Raw genomic sequence first — 27,628 nt, 5'->3', positions numbered from 1 at the left:
ATCTCTCTCTCCAATGCTATTGTAAAGGAGATAGAATTATGATCACTATGTCCAAAATGCTCTCCCACTGAGAGATCTGGCACCTGACCAGGTTCATTTCCCAATACCAAATCAAGTACAGTCTCTCCTCTTGTAGGCTTATCTACATATTGTGTCAAGAAACCTTCCTGAACACACCTAACAAACTCCACCCCATCTAAACCCCTTGCTCTAGGGAGATGCCAATCGATATTTGGGAAATTAATATCTCCCATTTTAAAGGAAGGTGGAAGAAACCAGAAAGATGGGGGGGGGGGGAGGGAGAGCTTTTGAAATACGAACTGCTTTAAGGAGAACTTCCTTGTGGTATTTCTTTTTACTCAACTGGAAACTAGCTTGGGAGTTGAGCCAGGCTAACTGGAATAAGTATCAATAAGGAACATCTAAGAAATGATAATCATAATATGCTAAGGTGTGCAATAGCTATGCAAATTGATTTGGACACACACCAAGGTAAAAATAGTCAATTAGAGATGGGCCACTTTTACTGGGATGAAAACAAATCCAATTAGTTAGATCAAAGCATGTCTCCATGAAGGAGTGGATTATGAAATTAAAACCAGAGCCTCATGGGTGACCAAAGACGGTAAAATAGAGCAGGTATATAGAATTATGGCAGATGATAACACACATGAAAATTAGACAAACACACACAAAATGTTGGAGGAGCTCAGTAGGTCAGACAATATCTTTGGAGGGGAATAAACAGTTGATGTCTCAGTCCAAGATCCTTCATCAGAACTGGAAAGGAAGGGGGTAGAAGCCAGAATAGGGTAGGGGAAGGGGAGGTGATATGAAAAGGTAAAGGGCTGAAGTAGAAGGAATCTGATCGGAGAGTAGATCATTGGAGAAAGGGAAGGAGGAGAGGTAATAGGCAAGTGAGGATTAGAGAAGAGGAGCCATTGTGGAGAATGGAAGAAGAGATGAGTGGGAGCTGGGGGAGGGGGTGGTGGGTGGGAAAGCTACTGGAAGTTAGAGAAATCAATGTTCATGCCATCAGGTTGAAGACTAGCCTGATGGGATATGAGGCATTGTACCTCCAACCTGAGAGTGTGCTCAGTAGAGAGGCCATGGACTAGCATGTCAGAATGGAAATGGGGATTGGAATTAAAATGGTTGGACAGCAGGAAATCCCATTTTTCTGTATATGCTGCCTCACCTGCTGGGTTCTTCCAGCATTCTGTATGTGTTGCTGTGGATTTCAAGTGTGTGTTCCCTCCTTTTACCCTTTCTGAAATTCACAATCAATTATTTGGTCTTACTGATGTTGAGTGCAAGGTTGTGACTGTGACAGCACTCAACTAACTGATATATCTTGCTCCTGTACACCTTTTCATCACCATCTGAAATTCTACCAACAATAGTTGTTATAAGTTTAATTTGTAGACAGCATTTGAGCTGTGCCTAGCCACACAGTTGTGGGTGTAGAGAGGTTAGAGCAGTGGGCTAAGCACACATCCTTGAGGTGTGCCAGTGCTGATTATCAGTGATGTGGAGAAGTTATTTCCGATCTGCACGGACTGTCATCTTCCGGTGAGGAGGTTGAGGATCTGGTTGCAGGTGGAGGTACAGAGGCCTAGCTTTTGGAGCTTTTTGGGATCAGACCTGTAGGAATGGTTGCAGGAGAGGTAAAGAGTGAGCATGCAAAAAGATGACAAAAGGAAGCCTCAAAATATTGTACACCCTGAACAGGATACAGATGAGGTTGATCAGAGACTGTCCTCTGTATCCAAGTAAGGGTTTTTTTTTTGCAAAGTTCAAGTATTAAGCCCATACTTATTGACTTCACTGAAGAAATTGATGCTGCTTGAATCCCAGGAAAGGAAAATGTAATTAAGACAAAGTGGGGAATAAAAATTGATAAGGAGGGGGAACTGGAAAGGCTGACTTCACTTGGTGGATACACCATCTGGTCATATTTTCTCCATTATTATTTTATCCATAGTTTTATTATGTCCCAGAAAGAGGTGATTTAGCCCACGAGTCAGAGCCAATTCCTGAAGCAATTTCCTTTAGTCTTATTTCCCTGTCAGAAGGTGTAAGAATCATGTTCACTTTCTGGAGACTGTCACTATGAGATGGTTTGATGAAGAGCTAAACACCTCCTGCACCACAGTCATTTGGCAGTCCGTCAAGTATTTTAATTTTCGAGTGGTAGCCAGATGTTGTGAGGAATCTTGCAGGTTTCTGAGCTCCATGGTTAGCAGCATGCCTACAGTGTGGGCCCCTGATCGCAAGTGTAAAAAAAACACATTTATATTCAGAGTTCCTCTTGGTCCCAACCTAGCAAATTATTGCATGATTTTTTCCCTCTGTTACATTCCCTTGGGATTTATTTTTTGTTTTGCTGTGGTGAAAGTAAAATTTGGGCACTCAAATTTGGATTTGCTCAGAAATTCACAAAGAAAGGTATGATATGTAATCATTCTTCACCTGAGCTGCTGAGAGGTAAACTTCAAAAGTTTTAGATACTTCAGAATCAGGCTTAATACACCAGCGTATGTCATGGGTACGTGGCCAAGTGGTTAAGGCTTTGGACTAGCGACCTGAAGGTCATGAGTTCGATCACCAGACAAGGCAGCGTCCTTGAGCAAGGCACTTAACCACACATTGCTCTGCAACAGCACCGGTGCCAAGCTGTATCGGCCCTTGCCCTTCCCTTGGACAATATCGGTGTCATGGAGAGGGGAGACTTGCAGCATGGGCAACTGCCGGTCTTCCATAAAACCTTGCCTAGGCCTGCACCCTGGAGAGTGAAGACTTTTCAGGCGCAGATCCGGCACAGATCCATGGTCTCGCAAGACTAATGGATGCCTTTAATTTAATGTCATGAAATTTGTTAGCCTTTTGGCAGCAGTTCAATGCAATACATGATAAAAAAAAATTTAAGGCTTGATATATATATATATATTAAATTAAATAAATAGGGCAAAAAAAAAGTAGTGAGGTAGTGTTCACAGGTTCAATGTCCATTTAGAAATCTGATGGCAGTGGGGAACAGCTGTTCCTGAATTGTTGAGTGTATGCCTTCAGGCTTCTGTACCTCTTTCCTAATGGTATCAATGAGAAGAGGGTTTCCTCCTACAGTCCCATGACATACAGATAGTGTTGGTGAGCTGTGGGCATGCTATGTTGGCATGGGATGTGGCAGCAGTTGCGTGCAGCCCCCAGCAGAATCCTCACTGATGTGATTTGATGTGAACAAAGCATTTCATTGCTTATTTCAACGTACATGTGACAAATAAAGCTATATTGGAGAAATCTCAAAATTGATTAAACCTATCCAAGAACAAGTTTTAAATTAACAAGTTGGAAAATATTTTGTACATCCATTCTCTAATATTTTCACCAGCAAAAATGCTCATTGTGCTTAATGCTCATTGTGCTTTCTTGTATCATATACAAAAATTTTGGGTTAAGGTCATAAGACCGTAAGAAATAAGAGCAGCATTAGGCCATTCAGCTCATTGAGTCTGCTCTGCCATTCCATCACGGCTGATTTATTATTCCCCACAACCCATCTGAGGGCGCTGCCCTCATCTGTATCTCTTTTTCACACACGTCTGCTCTTACCCCAGCCTCCAGGGATAGTCCTCACCCCACCCCACCAGACTCTGTGTCCAGCACATACAGTGGCATGCAAAGTTTGGGCATCCCGGTTAAAATTTCTGTTACTGTGAATAGTTAAGTGAGTAGAAGATGAACTGATCTCCAAAAGTCATAAAGTTAAAGATGAAACATTCTTTTCAATATCTTAAGCAAGATTAGCGTAATATTTTTGTTTTGTGCAATTTTAGAGTGGAAAAAAAAGGAAAGGAGCACCATGCAAAAGTTTGGGCACCCCAAGAGATTTGAGCTCTCAGATAACTTTTACCAAGGTCTCAGACCGTAATTAGCTTGTTAGGGCTATGGCTTGCTCGCAGTCATTGTTAGGAAAGGCCAAGTGATGCAGATTTCAAAGTTTTATAAATACCTTGGCTCCTCAAACCTTGTCCCAACAATCAGCAGCCATGGGCTCCTCTAAACAGCTGCCTAGCACTCTGAAAATTAAAATAAATGCCCGCAAAGCAGGAGAAGGCTATAAGAAGATAGCAAAGCGTTTTCAGCTAGCCGTTTCCTCAGTTCTTAATGTGATTAAGAAATGGCAGTTATCAGGGATGGTGGAGGTCAAGTTGAGGTCTGGAAGACCAAGAAAACTTTCTGAGAGAACTGCTCATAGGATTGCCAGAAAGGCAAATCAAAACCCCCGTTTGACTGCAAAAGACCTTCAGGAAGATTTAGCAGTCTCTGGAGTGGTGGTGCACTGTTCTACTGTGCAGTGACACCTGCACAAATATGACCTTCATGGAAGAGTCATCAGAAGAAAACCTTTCCTGCGTGCTCACCACAAAATTCAGCGTCAGAAGTTTGCAAAGGAATATCTAAACAAGCCTGATGCATTTTGGAAACAAGTACTTTGGACTGATGAAGTTAAAATAGAACTTTTTGGCCACAATGAGCAAAGGTATGTTTGGAGAAAAAAGGGTGCAGAATTTCATGACAAGAACACCTCTCCAATTGTTAAGCACGGGGGTGAATTGAACATGCTTTGGGCTTGTGTTGCAGCCAGTGTCACGGGGAACATTTCACAGGTAGAGGGAAGAATGAATTCAGTTAAATACCAGCAAATTCTGGAAGCAAACATTACACCGTCTGTTAAAAAAAAAGCTGAAGATGAAGAGGATGGCTTCTACAACAGATTAATGATCCTAAACACACCTCAGAATCCACAATGGACTACCCCAAGAGGCACAAGCTGAAGGTTTTGCCATGGCCCTCACAGTCCTCCGACCTAAAACATCATCAGAAATCTGTGGATAGACCTCAAAAGAGCAGTGCATGCAAGTCGGCCCAAGAATCTCACAGAACTAGAAGCCTTTCGCAAGGAAGAATGGGTGAAAATCCCCCAAACAAGAATTGAAAGACACTTAGCTGGCTACAGAAAGCGTTTATAAGCTGTGATTCTTGCCAAAGGGGGTGTTACTAAGTACTGACCATGCAGGGTGTCCAAACTTTTGCTCGGGCCCATTTCCTGTTTTGTTATTTTGAAACTAAAAGATATAAATAAAAAAGTAATCTTGCTTAAAATATTAAAGAGATGTGTCATCTTTTACTTGCTTAGCTAGTCACAGTAACAGAAATTTTGACCGGGGTGCCCAGACTTTTGCATGCCACTGTAATTCTCTGATACCTCTACAATCTCCAGTGGGATCCCAACACCAAGTACATCTTCCCTCCCCCCACTTTCTGCTTTCCACAGGGGTCGCTCCGTACACACCTCCCTTGTCCATTCGTCCATCCCACTGATCTCCCTCCTGCCACTTACCCTTGCAAGCTGAACAAGTGCTACACCTGCCCCTACACCTCTTCCCTCACTACCATTCAGGACCCTAAACTGTAATTCCAGGTGAGGTGACACTTCATCTGTGAGTCTGTTGGGGTTATATACTGCATCCGGTGCTCCCGGTATGACCTCCTGTATATTGGTGAGACCCAACATAGATTGGGAGACCGCTTTGAGAAACACCGCCAGAAAAAGTGGAATCACTCAGTGGCCACCCATTTTAATTCCTCTTCCTATTCCCATTCTCATATGTCCATCCATGGCCTCCACTGTCACGATGAGGGCATCTTGGGTTGGAGGAACAACACCTTGTATTCCATTTGGGTAGCCTCCAACCTTATGGCATGAACATCGACTTCTCAAACTTCCGTTAATGCACCCCCCCCCACCCCACCTTCACCATTTCCCATCCCCTTTTCCCTTTCTCACCTTATCTCTTTGCCCACCCATTGCCCCCCTTTGGTGCTCCTCCCCCTTTTTCTTTCTTCCATGGCCTTCTGTCTCTTTCACCAATCAACTTCCCAGCTCTTTACTTCATCCCTCCCACTCCAGGTTTTGCCTGTCGTCCTGTGTTTCTTTCTCCCCTCCTGCCAGCTTTTAATTCTACTCCTCAGCTTTTTTCTCCAGTCCTGCTGAAGGGTGCTGCCTGGCTTGCTGAGTTCCTCCAGCATTTTGTGTGTATTAACCCATTCTCCTGCCTTCTCCCCATAACCTTTGACACCTTTACCACTCAAGAACCTGTCAACCTCTGCTTTAAATAGGCCCAATGATCTGGTCTCCAAAGCCGACTGGTCCAATGAATTCCACATATTTACCACTCTCTGGCTAAAGAATTTCCTCCTCATCTCTTTTCTAAAGGGAGGTACTTGTACTCTGAGGCTGTGCCCTCTGGTCCTAGACTCCCCCACTACAGGAAACATTTACTCCTCATCAACTCTATCAATATTTGATAGATTTCAATAAGATCTCCTCTCGATCATTTAAACCAGGGGTTCCCAACCTGGAGTCCATGAAATCCTCTGTTATTGGTAGGAGCCCATGGCATAAAAATGGTTAATCTAAACTGATGCTGATCTTGTTAATTTCATAATGGCATTGTCAGTGCAGCCTGCTCATATGCTGAACTGCAAGCAACTTTGAAACTTTCTGGCTCAAGAGAATACAACATTCCAGGAAAAAACCTTTTCACTGATTGTCTATGCCAACTGTAATGTTAGTTTAAACTGCATATCTGTCTCTACATCAGGGGTTCCCAACCTGGGGTCCGTGGACCCCTCAGTTAATAGTAAGGGTCCATGGCTCAAAAAAAGTTGAGAATCCCTGCTCTACATTTCTTCCCCCCCCCACCACCCCCCATTCCCTGCCTGTTCATGTGCCTCTTAAGTGTTGCTGTCATGTTTGATTCCAGCGTTCCCCTGGTAGTGCATTCCAGACACCTACTACTGTGATTTTAAAAACAAAGTTTTGTCTTGTCTTGTGAATCTCCTTCAAACTCCTACTCCCCTTCACACCTCTCACCTTAAAGTTAAGGTCTCTAGTATTTGTCTTTTTTTTCCCTAGAGTGAAAATGTCCCTGTCTACCCCGTCTGCACCACTCAGAATTTTATATACCTCCATCAGGTTGTACGCACCCCTCCCCCCCCGGTAGCCTCTGATGCTCCAGAGGAAACTAAATAAGCTTGTTCAATCTTTCCTTGTGTCTGATGACTGATGCTCTCTGTCCAGGCAACATCTTGGCGAACCTCTGTGCCACATCCTTCCTGTAATGTGGTGACAAGAACTGCACACAAAACTACAAATGTAGCCTAACCAAAGTTGCAACATGTTTTCCGGTCTTTTAAAACCCTCCAGCCCAACTAGTAGGGTGTTTTTCTTTGTTTCCCTATCTTCCTGTGTGGCCACTTTCAGAGAACTATAGTCCTGCACTATCTGAACATAATTGCTCCTAAGGTCCTGACAGTTACTGTATATTTGACCTCCCAAAACACAGCACCTTGCACTTGTCCAGATTTAAGTTCCATCTGCCATTTTTTTTGCCTCATTTTTACTGGTCTATATTCTGCTGAATGTTTGGCAAGCTCTCTCATTATCAATAGAATCACTTAAAATGTGTCAAAGTCTTGAAAACATATTTGTTGTTGACTGGAAACCTCTGCTAGTTTTGCCAATATTATGACTGTCAAGTCAAGAGTTTGCAATCCTAGAAAACAGCCATATTGTAATTTTCTGTAATGTGAGATCACATCTGTATGTGCATCAAGAAAGCAAGTCAGTTGCGTTCTTTTATTTTTTACATAAATTCTGGGAACAGTAATTTTATCCCATGATTGTGATTGATTAAAACTGAGCCACGGCAACTGTAATTGGGAAAAATATGAAACTCTTTATTCACACAGAAAACTCCAGGGAAAAAGTCCAGGAAAATCCAAGAGAATCTCACTCTCCTGACAATGATGTTTTATACTTCAACACAAAGATAATAATACACAATTAACTACTGTTTTAAGTGTTGTGATCACCTATTTTAACATTTGGAATATAGTCAAGTTAATTTATAGAATTACATAGGATAGCACACCCCTACTAACAGAATGACTTTGAATATTCAATACTGGTGTGTGTTCCAAAAGCTTTGCGTACAAATTCCAGACACCCAAAATATCCCCCTTTTGTTGCAGTGATGAGTGACAGCTCTATGAATATACAACAGACATGAGAAAACAGACCTGTCCTGAACTGTGCCTTAAATTGTAAGGATACAGCTTTAACAGTATGCTACCAAGAGGAACATTCATCTATTGTCTTCCTCTATGTAGAGTCAAAGAACATTACAGCACAGAAACATGTCTTCCGGCCCATTTAGTCTATTAATCCCATCGACCTGTACCCAGACCAGAGCCCTCCATATACCTCCCATCCATACACTCATCCAAATTTCTCTTAAATGTTGAAATCAAACCTGCATACACCACTTCAGCTGGCAATCCATTCCCCACACTCACCATCTTCTTAGTGAATAAGTTCCCTTCACCCTTAACCTATGACCTCTAGTTCTAGTCTCACCCAACCTCGGTGGAAAGCTTGCATTTAACCTGTGTATACCCTTGTATACTTCTGACAAATCTTCCCTCATTCTTCTTCGCTCAGGGTACAAAGCCCTAACCTATTCTACCTTTCCCTATAACCCGGGTTCTCAAGTCCTGACAACATCCTGGTAATTTTTTCTCTGCACTCTTTCAATCTGACGTATTTCTCGTAAGTAGGTGACCAAAGCTGCACACAATATTCCAAATTAGGCCTCACCAGTGTCTTGTGCAGCTAGTAGAGTGCATAGGGGAGAACCAGTGGATGTGGTATATTTGGATTTTTAAAAGGCTTTTGACAAGGTCCCACACAGGAGATTAGTGTGCAAACTTAAAGCACACGGTATTGGGGGTAAGGTATTGATGTGGATAGAGAATTGGTTGGCAGACAGGAAGCAGAGAGTGGGAATAAATGGGACCTTTTCAGAATGGCAGGCAGTGACTAGTGGGGTACTGCAAGGCTCAGTGCTGGGACCCCAGTTGTTTACAATATATATTATTGACTTGGATGAGAGAATTAAATGCAGCATCTCCAAGTTTGCGGATGACACGAAGATGGGCGGCAGTGTTAGCTGTGAGGAGGATGCAGGGTGACTTGGATAGGTTAGGTGAGTGGGCAAATTCATGGCAGATGCAAATTAATGTGGATAAATGTGAGGTTATCCACTTTGGTGGCAAAAACAGGAAAACAGATTATTATCTGAATGGTGGCCGATTAGGAAAAGGGGAGGTGCAACGAGACCTGGGTGTCATTATACACCAGTCATTGAAAGTGGGCATGCAGGTACAGCAGGCGGTGAAAAAGGCAAATGGTATGCTGGCATTTATAGCGAGAGGATTCGAGTACAGGAGCAGGGAGGTACTACTGCAGTTGTACAAGGCCTTGGTGAGACCACACCTGGAGTATTGTGTGCAGTTTTGGTCCCCTAATCTGAGGAAAGACATCCTTGCCATAGAGGGAGTACAAAGAAGGTTCACCAGATTGATTCCTGGGATGGCAGGACTTTCATATGATGAAAGACTGGATGAACTAGGCTTATACTCATTGGAATTTAGAAGATTGAGGGAGGATCTTATTGAAACGTATAAAATCCTAAAGGGATTGGACAGGCTAGATGCAGGGAGATTGTTCCCGATGTTGGGGAAGTCCAGAACGAGGGGTCACAGTTTGAGGATAAAGGGGAAGCCTTTTAGGACCAAGATTAGGAAAAACTTCCTCACACAGAGAGTGGTGAATCTGTGGAATTCTCTGCCACAAGAAACAGTTGAGGCCAGTTCATTGGCTATATTTAAGAGGGAGTTAGATATGGCCCTTGTGGCTAAAGGGTTCAGGGGGTATGGAGGGAAGGCTGGTACAGGGTTCTGAGTTGGATGATCAGCCATGATCATACTGAATGGTGGTGCAGGCTCAAAGGGCCGAATGGCCTACTCCTGCACCTATTTTCTATGTTTCTATGTTTCAATATTGTATTTCAATGGGACAGGATCAGAATGTCCCACACCCAATAATTGGTTTTCACTGGCTACCAAGTATAAATTGGAAGTTAAATTATGTACAGATTTTATTTCCTGACATTGGTTATGCTATCCATAACGTCATAACTCCAGAATGATCCTTAACACCATATTTCCAAAATTTTGGTTGGTGATTTGTGAATTCAGTAAGGGTGAATTTCTACTACCTAAATAACCATAATATAGGGCCACAAGCATTGATTGGTAATTCAAGGCACTTGGCAGTTGAAACTTGTTCAGTAAGAGTTAGCGCTAAGATAGTGAGAACATTGGCTCTAGAAAATTGCAGCATCTTGGCCAAGCTTGAATTGTGACCAAAAGAAATCTTCTCTTCATATTTGAGATGTGAGCCAGGGACAAGATAATGGACATCTCTTAGTCCTCTCTTAAGCAGGCATGAGGATGAATGAGTCAAATCAATTCAAGTTTATTGTCATTTAATGATATACACACATATAATGTATATAGAGAACAAGATAATTTTTCTCCAAACCAGCATGTAAAGCATAGTAGTACACATAATACGATAACTTATGGAGGTAAGGATAAAATCCACAAATGAATCACATATATAACAAGTTAAAGTGCATAAATTAAATACGGAATGGGTTAACCAGTGACACGTTGAATATGATACTGCAGGGAGTTAAGAAGCCTAATGGCCTGAGGGAAGAAACTGTTTCCCATCCTGACCGTTCTTGTCTTTATGCATCGGAGTCTCCTACCTGATGGTAGAAAGTCAGAGAGGATGCTGGATGGATGGATGGGATCCTTAATAATACTAAGGGTTTACATATACAGCGCTCCTGATAAATGTCCCTATCGGATGGTAAGGAGACCCCGATGATCTTCTCAGCCATTCTCGCAGTCCTTTGTAGGAACTCCTGGTCCGATGCTCTGCTGCTCCCATACCAGTGTTCTGGATTGGTAATGCAAGGTAGGAGAGAACTAGAGGATCCTCTCATGGTTGTAGATGTGAGCCCATGTCTGGATTGAGGATCTCAGACAGCAGATGAACAGGCCTTTCTCTGGATAGTGATAATGTTCCAAGAACAGAATGTATATCAGTGGCCATATTATTAGGTACACATGTACAGCTGCTTGTTAATGCAAATACCGTATCTAATCAGCCAATCACATAGCAGTAACTCATTGCATAATAATATGCAGACATGGTCAAGAGGTTCAGTTGTTGTTCAGACCAGACATCAAAATGGAGAAGAAATGTGATCTAAGTGACTTTGACTGTGGAATGATTGTAGGTGCCAGACGGGATGGTTTGAGTATCTCAGAAACTGCTGATCGTCTGGGATTTTCACATATAACAATCACAAGTGTTTACAGAGAATGGGGCAAAAAACAAGAAAAAAGCATCCACTGAGTGGCAGTTCTGTGGGTGAAAATACCTTGTTAATGAGGGGGTTCAGCGGAGAATAGCCAGACTGGTTCAAGCTGACAGGAGGGTGATAGTGATTCAACTAACCATGTGTTACAACAGTGGTGTTTGGAAGAGTATCTCTGAATGCACAACATTTCAAACCTTGAAGGGATGTGCTGAAGCAGCAGAAAATCACACCAGGTTCCTCTCCTGTACCTAATAAAAATGGCCACTGAGTATATATTCTTTATTTGGAACTGGAATTAATTTCTGTGGGTACCGCAGTGTTTCTTTGCATAAGCATCAGTGCTGAGAGTTATGTTTACTTCTCATTTTAAAAGCTGATAAACATGCAGCAGCATGAAAGCCAAGCAAGAGAAAGCTAACTTTCCATCAAGTATCTGAGTTCTCAATTAACTAATTTATTTTATTGAAAGCCATCTTTCTACTCCATGTAAACTCACTGGTGGTCGCAAGCACACAAAAGAAAGTTAATTTGGGGGACAAAATATCTTTATAGCTCCAGAACTTCAGCCAAATAAACTTGTAATTGATGTTAGCTGACATGATGGGAAACAACACTTCTTTCTCAACTGCACTGAAGACATTAAGTGTAGAATAGTTGGAAGGGGATTTTAAAAAATTTTTAAATTATAGCTACACATGGTAACAGGCTCCTCCAGCCCAATGAGCTTGCACTGCCAAATTACATCTTGTGACCAATTAACCTATTAACCTGTACATCTTTGGAATGTGGGAGGAAGCCCATGTGGTCATTGGGAGAATGTACAACTCCTTACAGACAGTGACAGGATTGAACCCAGTTCGCTGGTGCTGTAATGGCATGGTGAATCTGTGGAATTCTTTACCACAGGCAGCAGTGGAGGCCAAGTCTTTATGTATATTTAGGGCAGGTTCTTGATTGGCTGGGGCGTGAAAGGATACGGGGAGAAGGCAGGAGATGGGGTTGAGAGGGTAAATGGATCAGCCATGATGAAATGGCAGAGCAGACCGATGGGCCAAATGGCCTAATTCTTGTCCTAAGTTCCATGGTCTTATGGTTATACTAACCATTATGCTACTATGCTGCCCCTTCTGCACATGCAGATTTGGCAGTCAAACAGATAGTTGAGGGCAGTCAACAGTACATTAATGAAAGAAAAAATAGTGTGGACATTACCAGTTAAAGCTTGTAACCTTTCCACGCTACTTCGCCTTCCTCTTAGTTCTGGCATCTTTGTTGAAGGCCAGCAGATCTGAGCTTTTGTTGGTTTATGCTTCATATATTTTATGTTGTTCTGGAAAGGAGGAGGCCATTGTGGTCAACTGAGTCAACGTTGGTTCACAGAGCACCCCCATTCCCCATTCATCATCATTATCATTATGAGCCGTGTCGTATGACCATGATTGTTCTTGGCAAAGTTTTCTACAAAACTGGTCTGCCGTTGTCTCCTCTAGGCAGTGACTTTACAATACGGGTGACCCCAGCCATTATCAATACTCTTCAGAGATTGTCTGCCTGGCATCAGTGGTCGCATAACCAGGACTTGTGATCTGCACCGGCTGCTCCCATGGCTTTCTGTGACCCTGAATGGGGGGCTAAGCAGGTGATGCACCTTGCCTAGAGGTGACCTGCAGACTAGCAGAGTGAAGAGGTGCCTCTGATAGAGATGTATCTCCAACCTGCATTCACCATTGGCTTGCCCTTTTATCCTCCCCACATTCCCATCAACAGCCCCTGCCCCAGATCCTACCATTCACCTGCATAAAAGGGACAACTTATAGTGGGCAATTAAGCACTAACCCACAAATCTGTGGGATATGGAAGGAAACAAAATCACCGGAGAAAACCTAATGTGATCAAAGGCAGAAGAGATTGCATTGAGATCATTCTTAAACCTGGGTGGCTAGAGCTGTAAGGCAGCTGATGTACTAGGTATTCGAATCCTTTTCCCTGTCTTTTTCTGTATTGTTATTTTTGAAGACTTAATTATTCATACACAAGCATTCCTGTGAAACAGCTATTGTTTTCCATTCAAAGACATTGTTTAAGCTGTCAGATTTTCATTTGTAGTCACTCTTGTACGTGATTTCACATTTGCACAAATAAAAATTCTGATTTCTATTATAAGAGCATTCTAACAGTCGGGTGGGTGGGTGGGGGGGGCGGGGCTACTGCACAGGATCAAAGTAAGCTGCAGAGAGTTGTAAAATTAGTCAGCTCCATCATGGACACGAGGCACCGTAGTACCCAAGACATCTTCAAGGAGTGGTGCCTCAAAAAGGCAGCATCTATCATTAAGGACCCCAGCACCCAGGACATGCTCTCTTCTCATTGCTACCATCAGGGAGAAGGTGCAAAAGCCTGAAGGCACAGACTCAGCGATTCAGGAACAGCTTCTTCCCCTCTGCCATCCGATTTCTAAATGGACATTGAGAATCCTATCTCACGTATGCCAGTGATGTTAAATCTGATTCTGACTAGAAAATGGTGGTGTGTTTAGCCTTCGCCTATTCATTCCAATTGGTATAACACCACGGACTGCAGTAGGCAGTCCTTATCGCCAATCACTTCAATCTCAACATTTTCCAAAAACATTCCAGCAATAAAATGCAGATTTCTTGAGTGGATAAATATTAACTTTGCTATAATTTAATGATCTCAACTTGTGACTAAAACTGCCACAGAACTGTTTATGACATTTGCGCAGTTAAAGCAGTTAATGCAGATCTTTGCACAAGAAAATGACTGCAGTGTGGGAGCTGGAAGCTGCAGGGGAACCCATGCCTTATAAGGAAATGCAGTGCAGCCGACTGATTTCAGAATTTCTTTGTGCCTGCAGGTTATTTCCAGCTGCACAGCCTGGTGTTTAAAAAACCTTAGTTCAGACCGAATCTATTAACAAGATCAAACGAAGTGTTTTCAAATGAAGATTTTGTCATCTAGGAATGAAGTGGTGATATTGCTGTACAGTTGTTGGTCATAAGGAATAATTCTGCCTGAGGAAGAGATCAGTGGGCTATATTAGGAGAAAATGTTTCAGGTGCACAATGACCTATTGACACACAATCACTCTCATCTTATCATCTCTTCGGGAAATTTTGTCTAGTTTATTCAGATAGAATAGAGGACATTAATCAGCTTTGTGTTACTGTGATTATTGTTTTAGCAACCAGATATTGGGGGGGCGGGGAAGAATATGCCAATAATCCACACTTAGCCAGTCGGTGGTGAAGTGTCATCAGCACAGGGCTTTGAGGCAAGTGGTCTCAGGTTCGAATCCAGCTGGCTCCCTTCATGCTATCCATCCATGCTGGGCTGAGCATTAGACTAGCAACTTGGCCTCATTAAAAAAAAACAGACAAAATGCTAAAGAAACAGCAAAGTTGCCACCCAATGCACCACAAAGTGTGGAGAGGAATAAAAATAACTAGATACGGGGGAGGGAGGGGTGGGGGGGGATCATGCCGATAAGCCACACTTACTGGCTTCCTTAAGTAGTGCTCTTATATCAATCATTCAAACCATATCCTTCCAGAGAGAGAGAGAGTGAGAACCTTATTCTCAGCAGTAGCTTACCCTGCTGCTAATACATTCAAATTGTTCTTTATGCACAGGGCCCAGGTTTAGATGACCAGAATTTGACTCCCTTCCCTTTTGACTTTGCCTGTCTTTTGAAATCCTGATGTCAGTAATGATTTATTGTCTGGCTACTTAGTCAAAATCTACATTTCTCCGCACATTTTAGCCAGGGGCGGTTTTAGTTTAGTTAAATATTCTTTGAATTAAGTGTTTAATTCATACTGACAGCGATACTTGTTAGCATATACTGTTGAGACAAATAGCTTCTGCCATAATGTAGTCTTCTCATTTGATATGTTCCACACTTCCCTGTGTCTCTATTTGAGGATAAGGGTTTTACATTATGTTAATGTTAATGAATCTGACATTAACAGGAACTGTAGTAACATTTTTATCTCCGCTAGGATACATCAACTTGAATACCATATGTTTTCTGGTTGTGCTGCCTGCTTTCTGCACATGATACTTCTCTAACCCCCACCCTACCTCCTCTCCATAGGATGTGTAGACAGACTATTCAACCAATTATAGCACAAGACTGCTTCTCAACATGGTTTTCCAACATCCACATTCAAATTGGTCAATCAACCTAGTTAATGTTGTTAGTAACATTTGTAAAATTGTCCCAGTAACATTTCTGATACTGTCTGACCAGTTGTGTATGTCCAACATTCCATGATTTTATTTTTATTCTCAAATCTCCATCAGTCTTGGATTTTCCTATTTGTATTTGGTATTTTAACTATAACGTTTTCATGTGAGGAAATGGAAAAGAACTTTTAACATGCAAAAATTCAAGTATCTACAAAACTAATTTCATGACATATGCTGGTGATATTAAACCTGCTCCTGATTCTGATTCTGAAATGAAGATCTGGGCAAATGTGTAATTTAGAGATTCAGACGTATTTATCACGTGTACATTGAAACATACTGTGAAATACGTACATCCTTTGCATTACAACCAATGCACCCAAGGATATGCAAGTGTCACCAACTTTCAGCACCCACCATGCTCAGCAGACCAACATAGAACACAAAGCGAAACATACCAAGCAACAGGTTTGGCTTTTTTTTTTATCATAAGTGTTATGGTTTTTCATTATTGCAGTCACTAGAGTTGTATTATAAACATGAGAAGATCTGCAGATGCTGAAATCCAAAGCAACACACATAAAATGCTGGAGAACTCAGCAGGTCAGGCAGCATCCATGGAAAAGAGTAAACAGTCAACGTTTCGGGCCGAGACTTTTCTTCAGGACTTAGGAGGAAGGGGGAAGATGCCTGAATAAAAAGGTGGCGCGAGGGGAAAGAGGCTAGCTGGAAGGTGTTAGATGAGGCCAGGTGGGTAAGAAAGATCAAGGGCTGGAGAAGAAGGAGAGGAGAGTGGACTATAGGAGAAAGCAATGAGGAGGAGACCTGTAGATAGGTGGGAAGAAGTGAAAGGTCAGAGTGGGGAATGGGGAGGGGATGGGATTTGTGCACTGGAAGGAGAAATCAATATTCACACCATCAAGTTGGAGAGTTGTGTTACATAAATATTTATTATTGATTCTCATTTATCTCTGTTTTTGATCACCTGATCACCTGGTCTTGGGATGATTGTACTCCAGTGAAGGGATTGGTAGGGATGGTATATTAATGTGAGTTACTCTAGGACAGGGCTCCCAACCTTTTCTATGCCATGGACCAATACCATTAAGCAAGGGGTCTGTGGACCACAGGGTGGGAACCCCTGCTTTAGCGTCATGCAGCACAGAAGCAGATTCAGATTTATTCACATGTACATGTTAACATACAGCAAAGTGTGTCATTTGCGTTAACAACCAAAACATCTAAGGATGTGCTGGGGGCAGACCGCAAGTGTCATCACATATTCCGGGGCCAACATATCATCCTCACGTTGCTCGGCAGAACAACACAGACCACAACAAGCAACAAAATAACAACAAATCAAGCCCTGTTCCTCCTTACACACACACTCTCATACTCTCACACACCTGACAGTGCCAACTAGCAGGTACCTATCTATACTAATTCTCTGCTTAATTTTTAACAGATCAAGTTAGAAAAAGCCATAATCTAAGTACGTTGTTTGTAAATACCGGCTGTGATACTGAAAAAGCCCAGCTGAAGTGCCCTTATTACAACGCCGTGAGCAAAGATGAGAAGGGAGTTGCAGAGGAATTGGTTTTAAAAAATGTAGATTTTTAGGGATGGACAAGTCAGCAGACATGAGAAACACAGCTATTCTGAAGCCCCTAGAACTGGGGTTCTCAACCTGGAGTCCATGGAACCCTTGTTTAATGATATTGGTCCGTGGCATAAAAATGGTTGGGAACCGCTGTTCTAAAAAGAAGAGTAAAGGCTTATGCAGGAGAGCTAGAAAGATGCTTTTAACTCAAAGGTTGGTAACATGATGAATGTCTGTTGGTCCAGGTTTGAAGCAGCAATCTGACCAGAGGCACAAATCATTTGGAGTCATCATCCTACTTTGAGCTAGCCAATCAATTTCATCTTCATTCACAAACCAAAGCACTATCCATTTGTTACTGTGGCAACAACAAAATGTGGAGGCAGTTGGCTTCCTCTTGCTGATTGGTAAATAAATTTGCTAGGCACTATTGCTGTACAGTTGAAACACATCAGAACCTCAGTGTTCACATTGTATTTCCGTCTAGCCTGGGCTTAAAGCTGCTTTGTTCTATGACTGCCATTTTTGTTTAGAATGCTGTTTATCAGATCCTCAGTCTTCCTACTTAATAACAAGTGAGAACGAGGTAATCTAAAGGATTATACTCAGTGGCCACTTTATTGGGTACACCTACTCATTAATGCAAATATCTAATCAGCGACTTAATGCCTAAAGGCTGATTTATACTTCTGTGTTAACTCGACGCCGTAACCTACGCAAGTGACTCACGTGCGTTGTGAGCATTTATACTTGTGCGTTGGTGTGTCTGTGTCACTCTGCATCTCGTGCACGTCACACATGCGCACACACCTGCCCGTGCAAGGCTTAATGGTCATGGTAGTCTTTCTCGGGGTAAACAAGAAGCGAGCGTCTTTTTTCGTAAAATCGAAATGTGTCCTCCATAATTTTGGAGGTCTGTAAAGCTTTGCGGAAAGCATTGCAGCCAGAGTTGCTTCCCTGCCCTTCAGTCACCCAATGGGAAGCTATTGCAGCGTAGGATGAAATGCGATGCTTCCAAGCGGACCAATCACAGCTGCTGCAGTCTGAGTTGCCGCAACGCGTAGTTACATTTTGGAAGAGGTGCACGTCGCAGCAACGTAGGCTCTGGCGTAGGGATCCACGTCGGCTTTGCATAGGGTTTGCGGCGACGTAGTACTTACGGCGTCTCGTTGACGCAGAAGTATCAGTCAGGCTTAAAAGCATGCAGACATGGTCAAGAGGTTCAGTTGTTGTTCAGACCAAACATCAGAATGGAGAAGAAATGTGCTGTAAGTGATTTTGACTGTGGAATGATTGCTGGTTCTAGAGGGGGTGGTTTGAGTATCTCAGAAACTGCTGACCTCCTGAGATTTTCACACACAGCAATCTTGAGTCTACAGAGAATGTTGTGAGAAACAAAAAAAATCCAGTGAGCGACAGTTCTGTGGGTGAAATCACCTTGTTAATGAGAGAGGTCAGAGGACAATGGCCAGAATAGTTCAAGTTCATAGGAAGGTGACAGTAACTCAAATAAGCATGCATTACCACAGTGGCGTGCAGAAGGGCATCTCTGAATGCACATCGCATTGAACCTTAAAGTGGATGGGCTACATCAGCAGAAGACCATGAACATAGACTCAGAGGCCGCTTTATTAGGTACAGGAGGTACGTAACAAAGTGGCCACTGAGTGTATGTTGTATCTTAGGGATTCCCTTGGAAAGGACAACAGTGACTTTGACTAAGATTATAGGATACTGCTTTCCAGCCAAAAAAAAATGGGGGGGGGGGTGGAGATTTTGTACATGAGTCATATGGCAAGAGTCATCTCTAATATCCCCAGAGTATCCTGTACAGTTATAAAATCAAAGTTGATTTTATTGCTATACGGATAGGTGCAATGAAAAACTTATTTGCAGCAACATCACAGGCATATTGCATCAGATGAGCAGCATTCATAAAAAGATAAATTATACGTACATTTTATAAGAACAATTGAAAGCAAAAAAAAAGTCCATTTTAGCTCAGTAATCAAAGTGGATATGGTGTTGATGAACTGTATTTGTTATGGTTGTTCTGGAAGGATGTGGCTGTTCAAGCAAGAGTGTAGAAGAGATGCAACTCTCCAATGCAATCACATCCTTCCTGTAGGGAAGTTGCTTAATCTGAAGGACTTTAATTAAGTGGAGGGATTGGATGCACTGGGCCTGTTTCCTATGGAGTGAGGGATACTAAAGATTGACCTGATAGGGGTGTATAAAATTATGAGAGACATAGATAGAGTAGTTAGTCGGAAACTTTCTCCCACCGGTACGGGAACAAGATAGCATAGGATGAAGTTGAGGAAAGGAAATTTTAAAGGGGATATGATATCATTTTATCTTGATGCAGGCTTCTTGATATCTGGAACTTGCTGTCAGTGGAGATGATGGAGTCAAACACATTTAGCCTGGCACTTCAATGGGCAAGGGATGGACCTAATATGGGCAAAATATTGACATGGATGATGTGGCAGTAGAGTCCATTTCTGTTTGGTACCCCGCCACCAAATTCTATCACTTAGCTACAGGCAATTTAGAGTGGCCAATTAAGTTACCATTTGATTTGAGCAGCCATGGCTTGAAGTAAACCACAGAAAGATCCCAGATTTGTTTGTCTGTAGAAACTGACCTCAATATTTCAATGAAATTCAGTGACCTTCAAGTTTGGTTTGCTCACTGAAAACAAAAATGGGGTGCTTGCATACTGTAAGTCACCAGCCACTTTGAAGTGCACGTGGTTCTGCACTGGGGAGGTTTGAGAATGTCTGTAAAGTTTTCTTTGAAGAATATTCTAATGTCTGCAGTCTGATTACCCAGATAAAAAGATAATTGAGCCAGAGACAACCGAATTTCCAGTGACTGCCCCAAGGCCGTAAGGCTACTGAACTCCCTGTCATTACCCACGTCTCACCACATAGTAAGCAGCCATTAATCCCAGGGGATCTTGGGTTTGCGCCTCTGGTGGACTGTGTCCTCTCCAGGGCGCAAATCTGGGCGGGAAGATTTGAAGAACCCGCTGTTGCCCATGCAGTGGGCTCCCCCTCTCCACATCACTGATGTAGTCGAAGGGAAGGGCAAGGGCCGATACAGCTTGGCATCACATATGAAGCATCAGAAGCGTTATACTGTTTACTTTTTAACTGTCCTGCCACTGTCTGTAAGGAGTTTGTATGTTCTCCCCGTGACCATGTGGGTTTCCTCCAGGTGCTCTGGTTTCCTCCCACAGCCCAAAGACATACCAGTTGGTAGGTTAATTGGTCACTGTAAATTGTCCCGTGATTAGGCTAGGATTGAATCGGGGGATTGCTCGAAGGGCCGGAAGGGACTATTCCGCGCTGTATCTCAATTTAAATAAGGTTGTATGGTATATGCACTTATATTATTTCCTAATGTATTTGTGGTAATATTACCTTATATGTTATGTGTGTGAGTTATATGTACTGTGTTGTGCACCATGGACCAGAGAAACTTCATTTCATTTGGTGGTATACAAGTGTGCGTAGAAATGACAATAACCAGAACTTGAACTGGAACTGTACCTCATAAGAGGGCAGTACCCCCAGAAGGAACTGGGGGTATGTGGAGAAAAAGGCATAAAGACCAAAACTAAACTGCTTGCTTTCTTCCTGGGTAAAAACTATTTTCTTCCAAGCTCTTTCCTTAACAGCTGCACTCAGGTGGCATATTTTTTATTAATGAAAGCTCTCTGCTGCAACATGCTGCTGCCGTGTGTGAGTGGATTTTTACAGTTGACGTCCTGGTTTTCTACGGAACCTTCTCCTTTGAGTTCGGTTCAATCACCAAAGAGACAGTGCTGGCTATTCTGAGGAGTGGACGCAGCAAGAGCTCCAAATCGCTGGGCAGCAGTGCGCCAGCACACCTAAATAATAACCCAGAGAGCATTGCTATGATTTAACCCGCTCTGGTACTAGGCGGTCACTGTGAGGAGGTCTTGGATGCTGAACGTCAGGGGCGCGTGGGAGGCTCAGCTCTACTTGGTCACCAGAAGTCAGGATTTGACCCACAGCAACTTTGACCCTTTGTATCTTGGTGCAAGTCTGCGATTTAATGTAATACAACAGTGGCACAGACTCCTCAAATCACATTTTCAGACGGCTGGTTATTCATTAAGCTAAACTAAACGGGCCACTGGCATTTCACAGAACAGCAGCCTTGGATTAACGCACAGTGTCACAGAAGATTGGGAGTGACATCACAGGTCCTGTGTAGCTTATTTTTTGTCAAGTGATCCTTAAATTTAAGATGAGTACTTTTGGATATACAGTTTTCAAATTTACTCAGGCCACTTCTTTTTCTTTGTAAAGTCTTTAATTTTAATCTATCTAACCTAGAAAGTAGGGAGTTTGGGTCAAATTCCATGGAACCTATACTAAAAGGAATTGGCCATACTCTCTATGTAATATTCAATATTCTTTCAACAAAGAAACCATAAAGTACCTTTGTCGACCTTTTGCCATTCGTCAAGGAAGTGGAGGCTGTTTTTTTAAAATATGGTCCTTATTCGCTTCTGTGGGGTTACTTTCTTTGCAGAAAGATCAAAAGGAGAGAAATTAGTCTTGGCTCTAAACTGGATTTATGGTTATGGAGGGAAATATTGGGTGAGTAAAAAGGTTGCTAAGGCAGGGATTGGGGTAATATGCTCATGCCTGTTCTGTAACAAATTCTTACTGATAATATACTGATATTTCAGACAAATTCTAACTGATAATATACAAAAGCTCTTGATCTTGAACTTGATAACCTGATTACTTTATTTGAAATGGGTGGAGAGATTGTCCTTGATCAATGCCTTGCATTACAGGGTGCTACACTCCACACCCTTAAAAAAAGGTAAAAGTGAAAGCTGGCGCTATTCCTCTCCCCCTCCCACCCTCCCCGAGACAGGTTAAATGATTTCTATAGATAGCATAACAGCAAGTGTTCAGGAACATGGATAAGCCAATGTTTCAAGAAGCATTCTGCTCTCTCATTTAACAAGGACAGGAATGCTGGTTTCTGGATGGTCCTCACTTGCTTCTGTGAGGTTACTAACTTTGCAGAAAAGTCAAAAGGAGAGAAATTTGGCTTGGTACTAAACTGGCAGCTTAATTGCAGAGGGAATTACTGAGTGTAATATTAGATGGGTAGAAAAAGGTGGCTGGAGCTGGTGATGGGGTTAATTTGCTCATGCCCATTTTGTGTTACCATCCCAGACAAATTCTAACCGATAATATACAACAGCTCCTGATCTGATTGGTGTCTGAATCCATCCTAAAACAAATCAGTGCCCTGTCACGAGGAAATGGTGGATTAGGTACTAATTTGAACCTATAAAACCTTGAGACGTAGGAGCGGAATTATGCCATTTGGCCCATTGAGCTGCATTGCTATTTCATCATGGCTGATTTATTATCCCTCTCAACCCCATTCTCCTGCCTTTTCCCCATAACCTTGGACACTCTTACTAATCAAGAACCTATCAACCTCCACTTTAAATATACTCAATGAGCTCCACAGCCATCTGTGGTAATGAATTCCACAGATTTACCAGCCTTTGCCTAAAGAAGTTCCTCCTCATTTCTGTCCTAAAGGGACATCTGAGGTTGTGCCCTCTTTTCTTAGACTCTCACACTATTTGCAATGTCCTCATCACATTCATTCAACCTATGCCTCTCAATACGAATGAGATAACCCCCCCCCAACTCTCATTCTTGTAAATTCCAACAAGTATAGGCCCACAGCCATCAAACACCACATACATTAACCCTTTTGTTCCTGGGATCATTCTCGTGAACTTCCTCTGGACCCTCTCTGATGCCAGCACATCCTTTCTTAGATAAGGGGCCCAAAACTGCTCACAATCTTCCAAGTGTGGTTTGATCAATGCCTTATAAAGCTTCAGCATTCTAGTCCCAAGTGAGGGGAAACTATGTGGCATTTTGGAATGGTTGCTGTTGTTACATCATGCCAATGGCTTTGGACTCATCACTTCTGGATACAAATTCTGTTGCTTTTGACAACTGATAAAGATTCTCACTAAACCATGCAGGTAGCCTGAGCATTGTTGCTTAGGAATAATTCTGCTGTACAAAACTTCTCTGATAACACTAATACATTTTCACCAAAATGTCCTTGGAACAAGTGAAACCAGAGAGTAATTGAGGCTGAGTTCTCAATATCACCAAGGTGTTGAGGATGTTTGAGGGGGTGTGGAATACAGATCTTAGCACAGAAACAGTAGACATTGACCTTGGGATTAAGATTTTAGAGAAATAAACACCCAGGTCATAAGAGGTGGATGGTGGGATAATTGGTATGTGCCAACAAGGTATAAAGTTATCCCATACCAATCATCCCACCACCTATTTCTAATAGCTGTAGTTTAATGTTTGAGCTTTTATTTATGCCAATGAAATCTTGTGGCTGTTTTTCTTTCAGTTATACACACTGGGAGGGGTTTTGTAGAAAGGATTTATATTGGGTTCACAGCAAAAGGGTGGCAGAGTGGAGATCTGTCTCTACCAAAGGAGGTGTAAAGGGCTCCTTTCCTCCGCTAGCCTGTAGGTTACCCTCGGGCAAAGTGTAGCACCTGCTTAGCTACCCCCCCCCCAATCAGGGTCACGTGAAGCCATGAGTGGATGGTTGTATGAGTAGCTAGTGCATATCTCAAGACCACAGACACCAGGCAGACAATCTCTGAAGAGTATTGATAATGGCTGGGGTCACCCGTTTTGTAAAGACACTGCCCAGAAGGCAGCAATAGCAAACCACTTCTGTAGAAAGATTTGCCAAGAACAGTCATGGTCATGGATAGAGGAAAGAATAAGAACAACAGTGTGAAGGGGGTGAAAAGGTAGATGGAAGACCATGATCGCCCACGTCCTATGACACGGCACGTAATGATGAGGGTGAGATGGGAGATTTTGAAACCAGCCAAAATATTGCTGAACGCTTAGTGAAAGGTGACAGGAATCATTCAATCCCTTCGCAAATATGTTGTGCTACTTGGCAGTGGCCATGTCGCATCCATTGTACAGCAGAATTCAATAACATCTGCAGACTCTCCTCACCCTTCCGGTGGGTCATCTCACTGATCTGTAAGGTAACTGGCTGCCTGATTCTCTCTCACTATATATTTAATAGTAGACAGATTTATGAAAAATTAGAAACTCAGGGAAAAACACAACAAAATTGAATGGCATGTGGATTGAGTTTGCTAATTCATGTTTTGACTTTTGGACAGACATTATATTTTCTTGACACGGCTGTTTCCTTATAATTGTTATTGCTAAGTTATCAAGTTTTTTTTTCTTCAGCTACCTACTTTGTTGGAATTGGCATGGTTCCTTGTTTGAGAGCTGCCTCTAAAATTTTTGTTGTGACAGGAGGGAGAGTACCCGATATGTTCTGTGAATGTGGTCATTACTCAGTGGTTGGCTTAATGCACAAAAGGGAGGAATTTCTGAAATATTAACAATTTCATTGATTATGAACCTTGCAGCCGAACGCTATGCCCTTTTATAAATTCAGTCTCTAGTAAGCTGACGTCTTACCTTCTCTCTCTCTCCTCCCTTCCACTAGTGTACTTGGAAAGTAGTTTCTCAAAGCTCACCCAAATGACACTCTCCCCATGCAAAGAAGGTTTTCTGTGGGACCACGGTGCGGCAAAGCTGAGCTCACTCCATATCTCAGTACAGTCGCGAGGCCAGTTCAAAACAGAAGCTTGAGGAAAGGGAAACTGCCAAGGAGGCTCATCCTTCACAGTGTTTGAATGACTGGATGAGTATCTCGAGCCTGGGCAAATGATCTGATTTGGAGTCAAGAACAAATCCTGCCATGGTAGCTAGGGAGACTTAATTCTATTTACCAGGTAAATAAATGAACTTTGTCTACTGGATTATTGTTAAAAATCCACCTGACTAACTTGTGACCTTCAAGAAATCTATTGTACATACCTGGTGTGGTCTTTATAGTATTCGAGGTGCGTGATAATGTGACTGATTCTCACTTGTTCTCTGAAATGACCGAGTGATCTTTTTAGTTCAACATCAATCGTTAATGGACTAATATTGACCTTGCTAGCAACATCTGAATTCCATGAATTTTAAAGAAAAGCGCCAGCTAATATTAACCAGAAGCAGGCCTGGCATTTCCGGTTTACATAATTTCATTTATTAATAGGGCTGTTGTGGGCAAAAGCTGTAGTGAGCTAATGGGACCTCCGGTAGTTTTTACAGAGTATATTTTGAATAATGATTATGGCATATGAATTTGTACAAGTGGCTTAATCCCATTTAGCTGCTGGACAGCAAAAGAAATGTAATAGAAAGTAAAGGAGCAGGCAGAAATTATGTTAAAATCATGAAAAGTAAAATTACTAACTGGATGAATTTGCCTGCCTGGAGATTTTTTTGGGTTTCAAAAATAATTACATAGTTCAGTTCCACAACCACTGTGACAACTGAATTACTCCTACTGTTTCAAAGCCTTCTGTACCCCAGTCGTCAACAGCTAATTTAAACAAATCCTCAATATTTGGATGACGTGTACCTTGGCTTTTAATGTTTCTAATTAATTTATTATAAATGGAGAAATATGTCTCCTGTGAGATTTTTAACTAATATTTTTTACTTCTGTGTGTCATTGTACTTGTATTTATATTGAAATTTGCAGAAGTGATGTTGACCATGATAGGTAAAGATCATGAAACGAGTCACAAATTTAAACCATGTATCAGGAAGATATTTTTTTAAATAAATGTATTTTTAAATTTTGTTGTTCCTTTCTGTTTCCTACCCTTTGCTGCATGTTTAGCTTTCATGCCCCCTGCAGCAGAAGCTTTGCAAGTACAGGCAATAGCTGACTTGAGTGGGTAGAGCTGAGAAAGATGGGGAGTTTGGAGGGGGAGGGGCGTGGAGAACATGTTTTGATGATTTTTCTCTTTTCTGTTCCCACAATGTTCCTAATTTTCTTTCCTCAGATTAACACTAATTTGCAGATGAGACTTGAGTGAAGTTGACCTATTTTAGTATTTTCTGTGGGACTCTTATAAATTGGCTATATTCTGCTTAAATATATTTAACGGTTTCTCTCAGAAATATGTTCTGGTATCAATAAGGGAACTTCCCCTGAGAATCTATTTCAGGATGACAATCTTATGAGAATGATCCTGGGAATGAAAGGGTTAATATATGAAGAGCATTTTATGTCTCTGGGCCTGTTTTCGCTGGAGTTCAGCAGAATTGGCCGGGTGGTGGGGTTGGAGGGGAGAGGGATCTCATTGAAAGCTATTGAATATAGAAAGACCTAGAGGATGTTTGCCATAGTGGGACAGTCTATGACTAGAAGGCACAGCCTTGGAATACAAGGACATCCTTTAGATCAGAGATGAGAAGGAATTACTTTAGCCAGAGGGTGGTGAATCAGTGGAATTTCATTGCCAAAGATGGCCTTGGATGCCAGATTATTGAGTATATTTAAAGCGGAGGTCGATAGGTTCTTGGCTAGTAAGGGCATCAAAGGTTGTGGGGAGAAGGCAGTAAGTGGAGTTGAGAGGGAAAATAAATCAGCTATGACTGAATGGTGGAGCAAACTTGATGGGATGGTCACTGCAGGGTGGTTTCTTCATCAGGGCTGGAAAGGAAGGGGGAAGATGAAGGGTCTTGGCCCGGAATGTCAGGTCATTATTCTTTTCCATAGATGCCTGACTTCCTGAGTTCTTCCAGCATTTTGTGAGTGTTGCTCTGGATTTCCAGCATCTGCAGAATCTCTTGTGTTTATCCTGAATATTTATGTGCTTGTTTAGATGTTACTTTTAAACAATCTAAATTTAAAAGTAGAGATTTCATATTTTAGGTTAATTGAATGACCATCTATTTCCTTTTATATTGAAAACAATTATTTATTAAAATAAATAAATAAGATTAAGCACTGTACGATTATTCAAGATTGTATTTTTAATAAAGTTTCAAATATTTAATCAACAGGTTTTGACTGTCCACATTACAGAAATGCAAGCAAAAGTATGAACATGAAAAATATATTTAAATGAGGTCATTTTAATTTCAAGCTTTTAATCTTGCCAGCTTGTAGTCTGCCCATATGGTGATAATATTGGTTGCAGTTCTTCTAGAGGAGGTTAGAAGTACTCTTGACAAATTTACATTGTTCAGTTATGGATGTGTAAGATGTAACATACAAAGGGAATATAAAAATAAGGGTAAAACATGCTTTGGTTAAAAAATGGGGCTGGAATTGCTGTAGATTTATTCAGATCTATGTTTAGGAACAGCTTCTTTCCCTCCACCATCAGATGTTTAAGGGGAACGTGAGGGGAAACTTCTTCACTCAGAGGGTCGTGAGTGTGTGTGTGTGTGTACGTGAGCTCAATTTCAACACTGAAGTGAAGTTTGGATAGGTGCATGGATGGGAGGGG

At 42.0% G+C, this 27,628-nt stretch overlaps 1 protein-coding gene across 2 annotated transcripts in view; it reads left to right on the top strand.

Annotated features, from left to right (window-relative positions):
- The window catches only part of LOC140201901 (transmembrane protein 150A-like), a 59,616-nt gene extending 32,528 nt beyond the window's left edge, over window positions 1-27,088 (top strand). Inside the window, exon 7 of one of the 2 annotated variants that reach the window (XM_072266679.1) lies at window positions 20,871-27,088. In XM_072266679.1, the coding sequence (XP_072122780.1) occupies window positions 20,871-21,109 (239 nt within the window). In that variant the 3' untranslated portion in view covers window positions 21,110-27,088. The remainder of the gene's footprint in view (window positions 1-20,870) is intronic. The other variant, XM_072266680.1, reaches the window with a different exon arrangement.
- The last annotated feature ends 540 nt before the right edge of the window (window positions 27,089-27,628 follow it).

The sequence above is a fragment of the Mobula birostris genome, chromosome 8 (genome assembly GCF_030028105.1).
Source record: "Mobula birostris isolate sMobBir1 chromosome 8, sMobBir1.hap1, whole genome shotgun sequence".
Classification (NCBI taxonomy): domain Eukaryota; kingdom Metazoa; phylum Chordata; class Chondrichthyes; order Myliobatiformes; family Myliobatidae; genus Mobula; species Mobula birostris.
The sequence above is the reverse complement of the archived record's forward strand: the minus strand, read 5'-3'. Positions and strand labels throughout refer to the sequence as shown.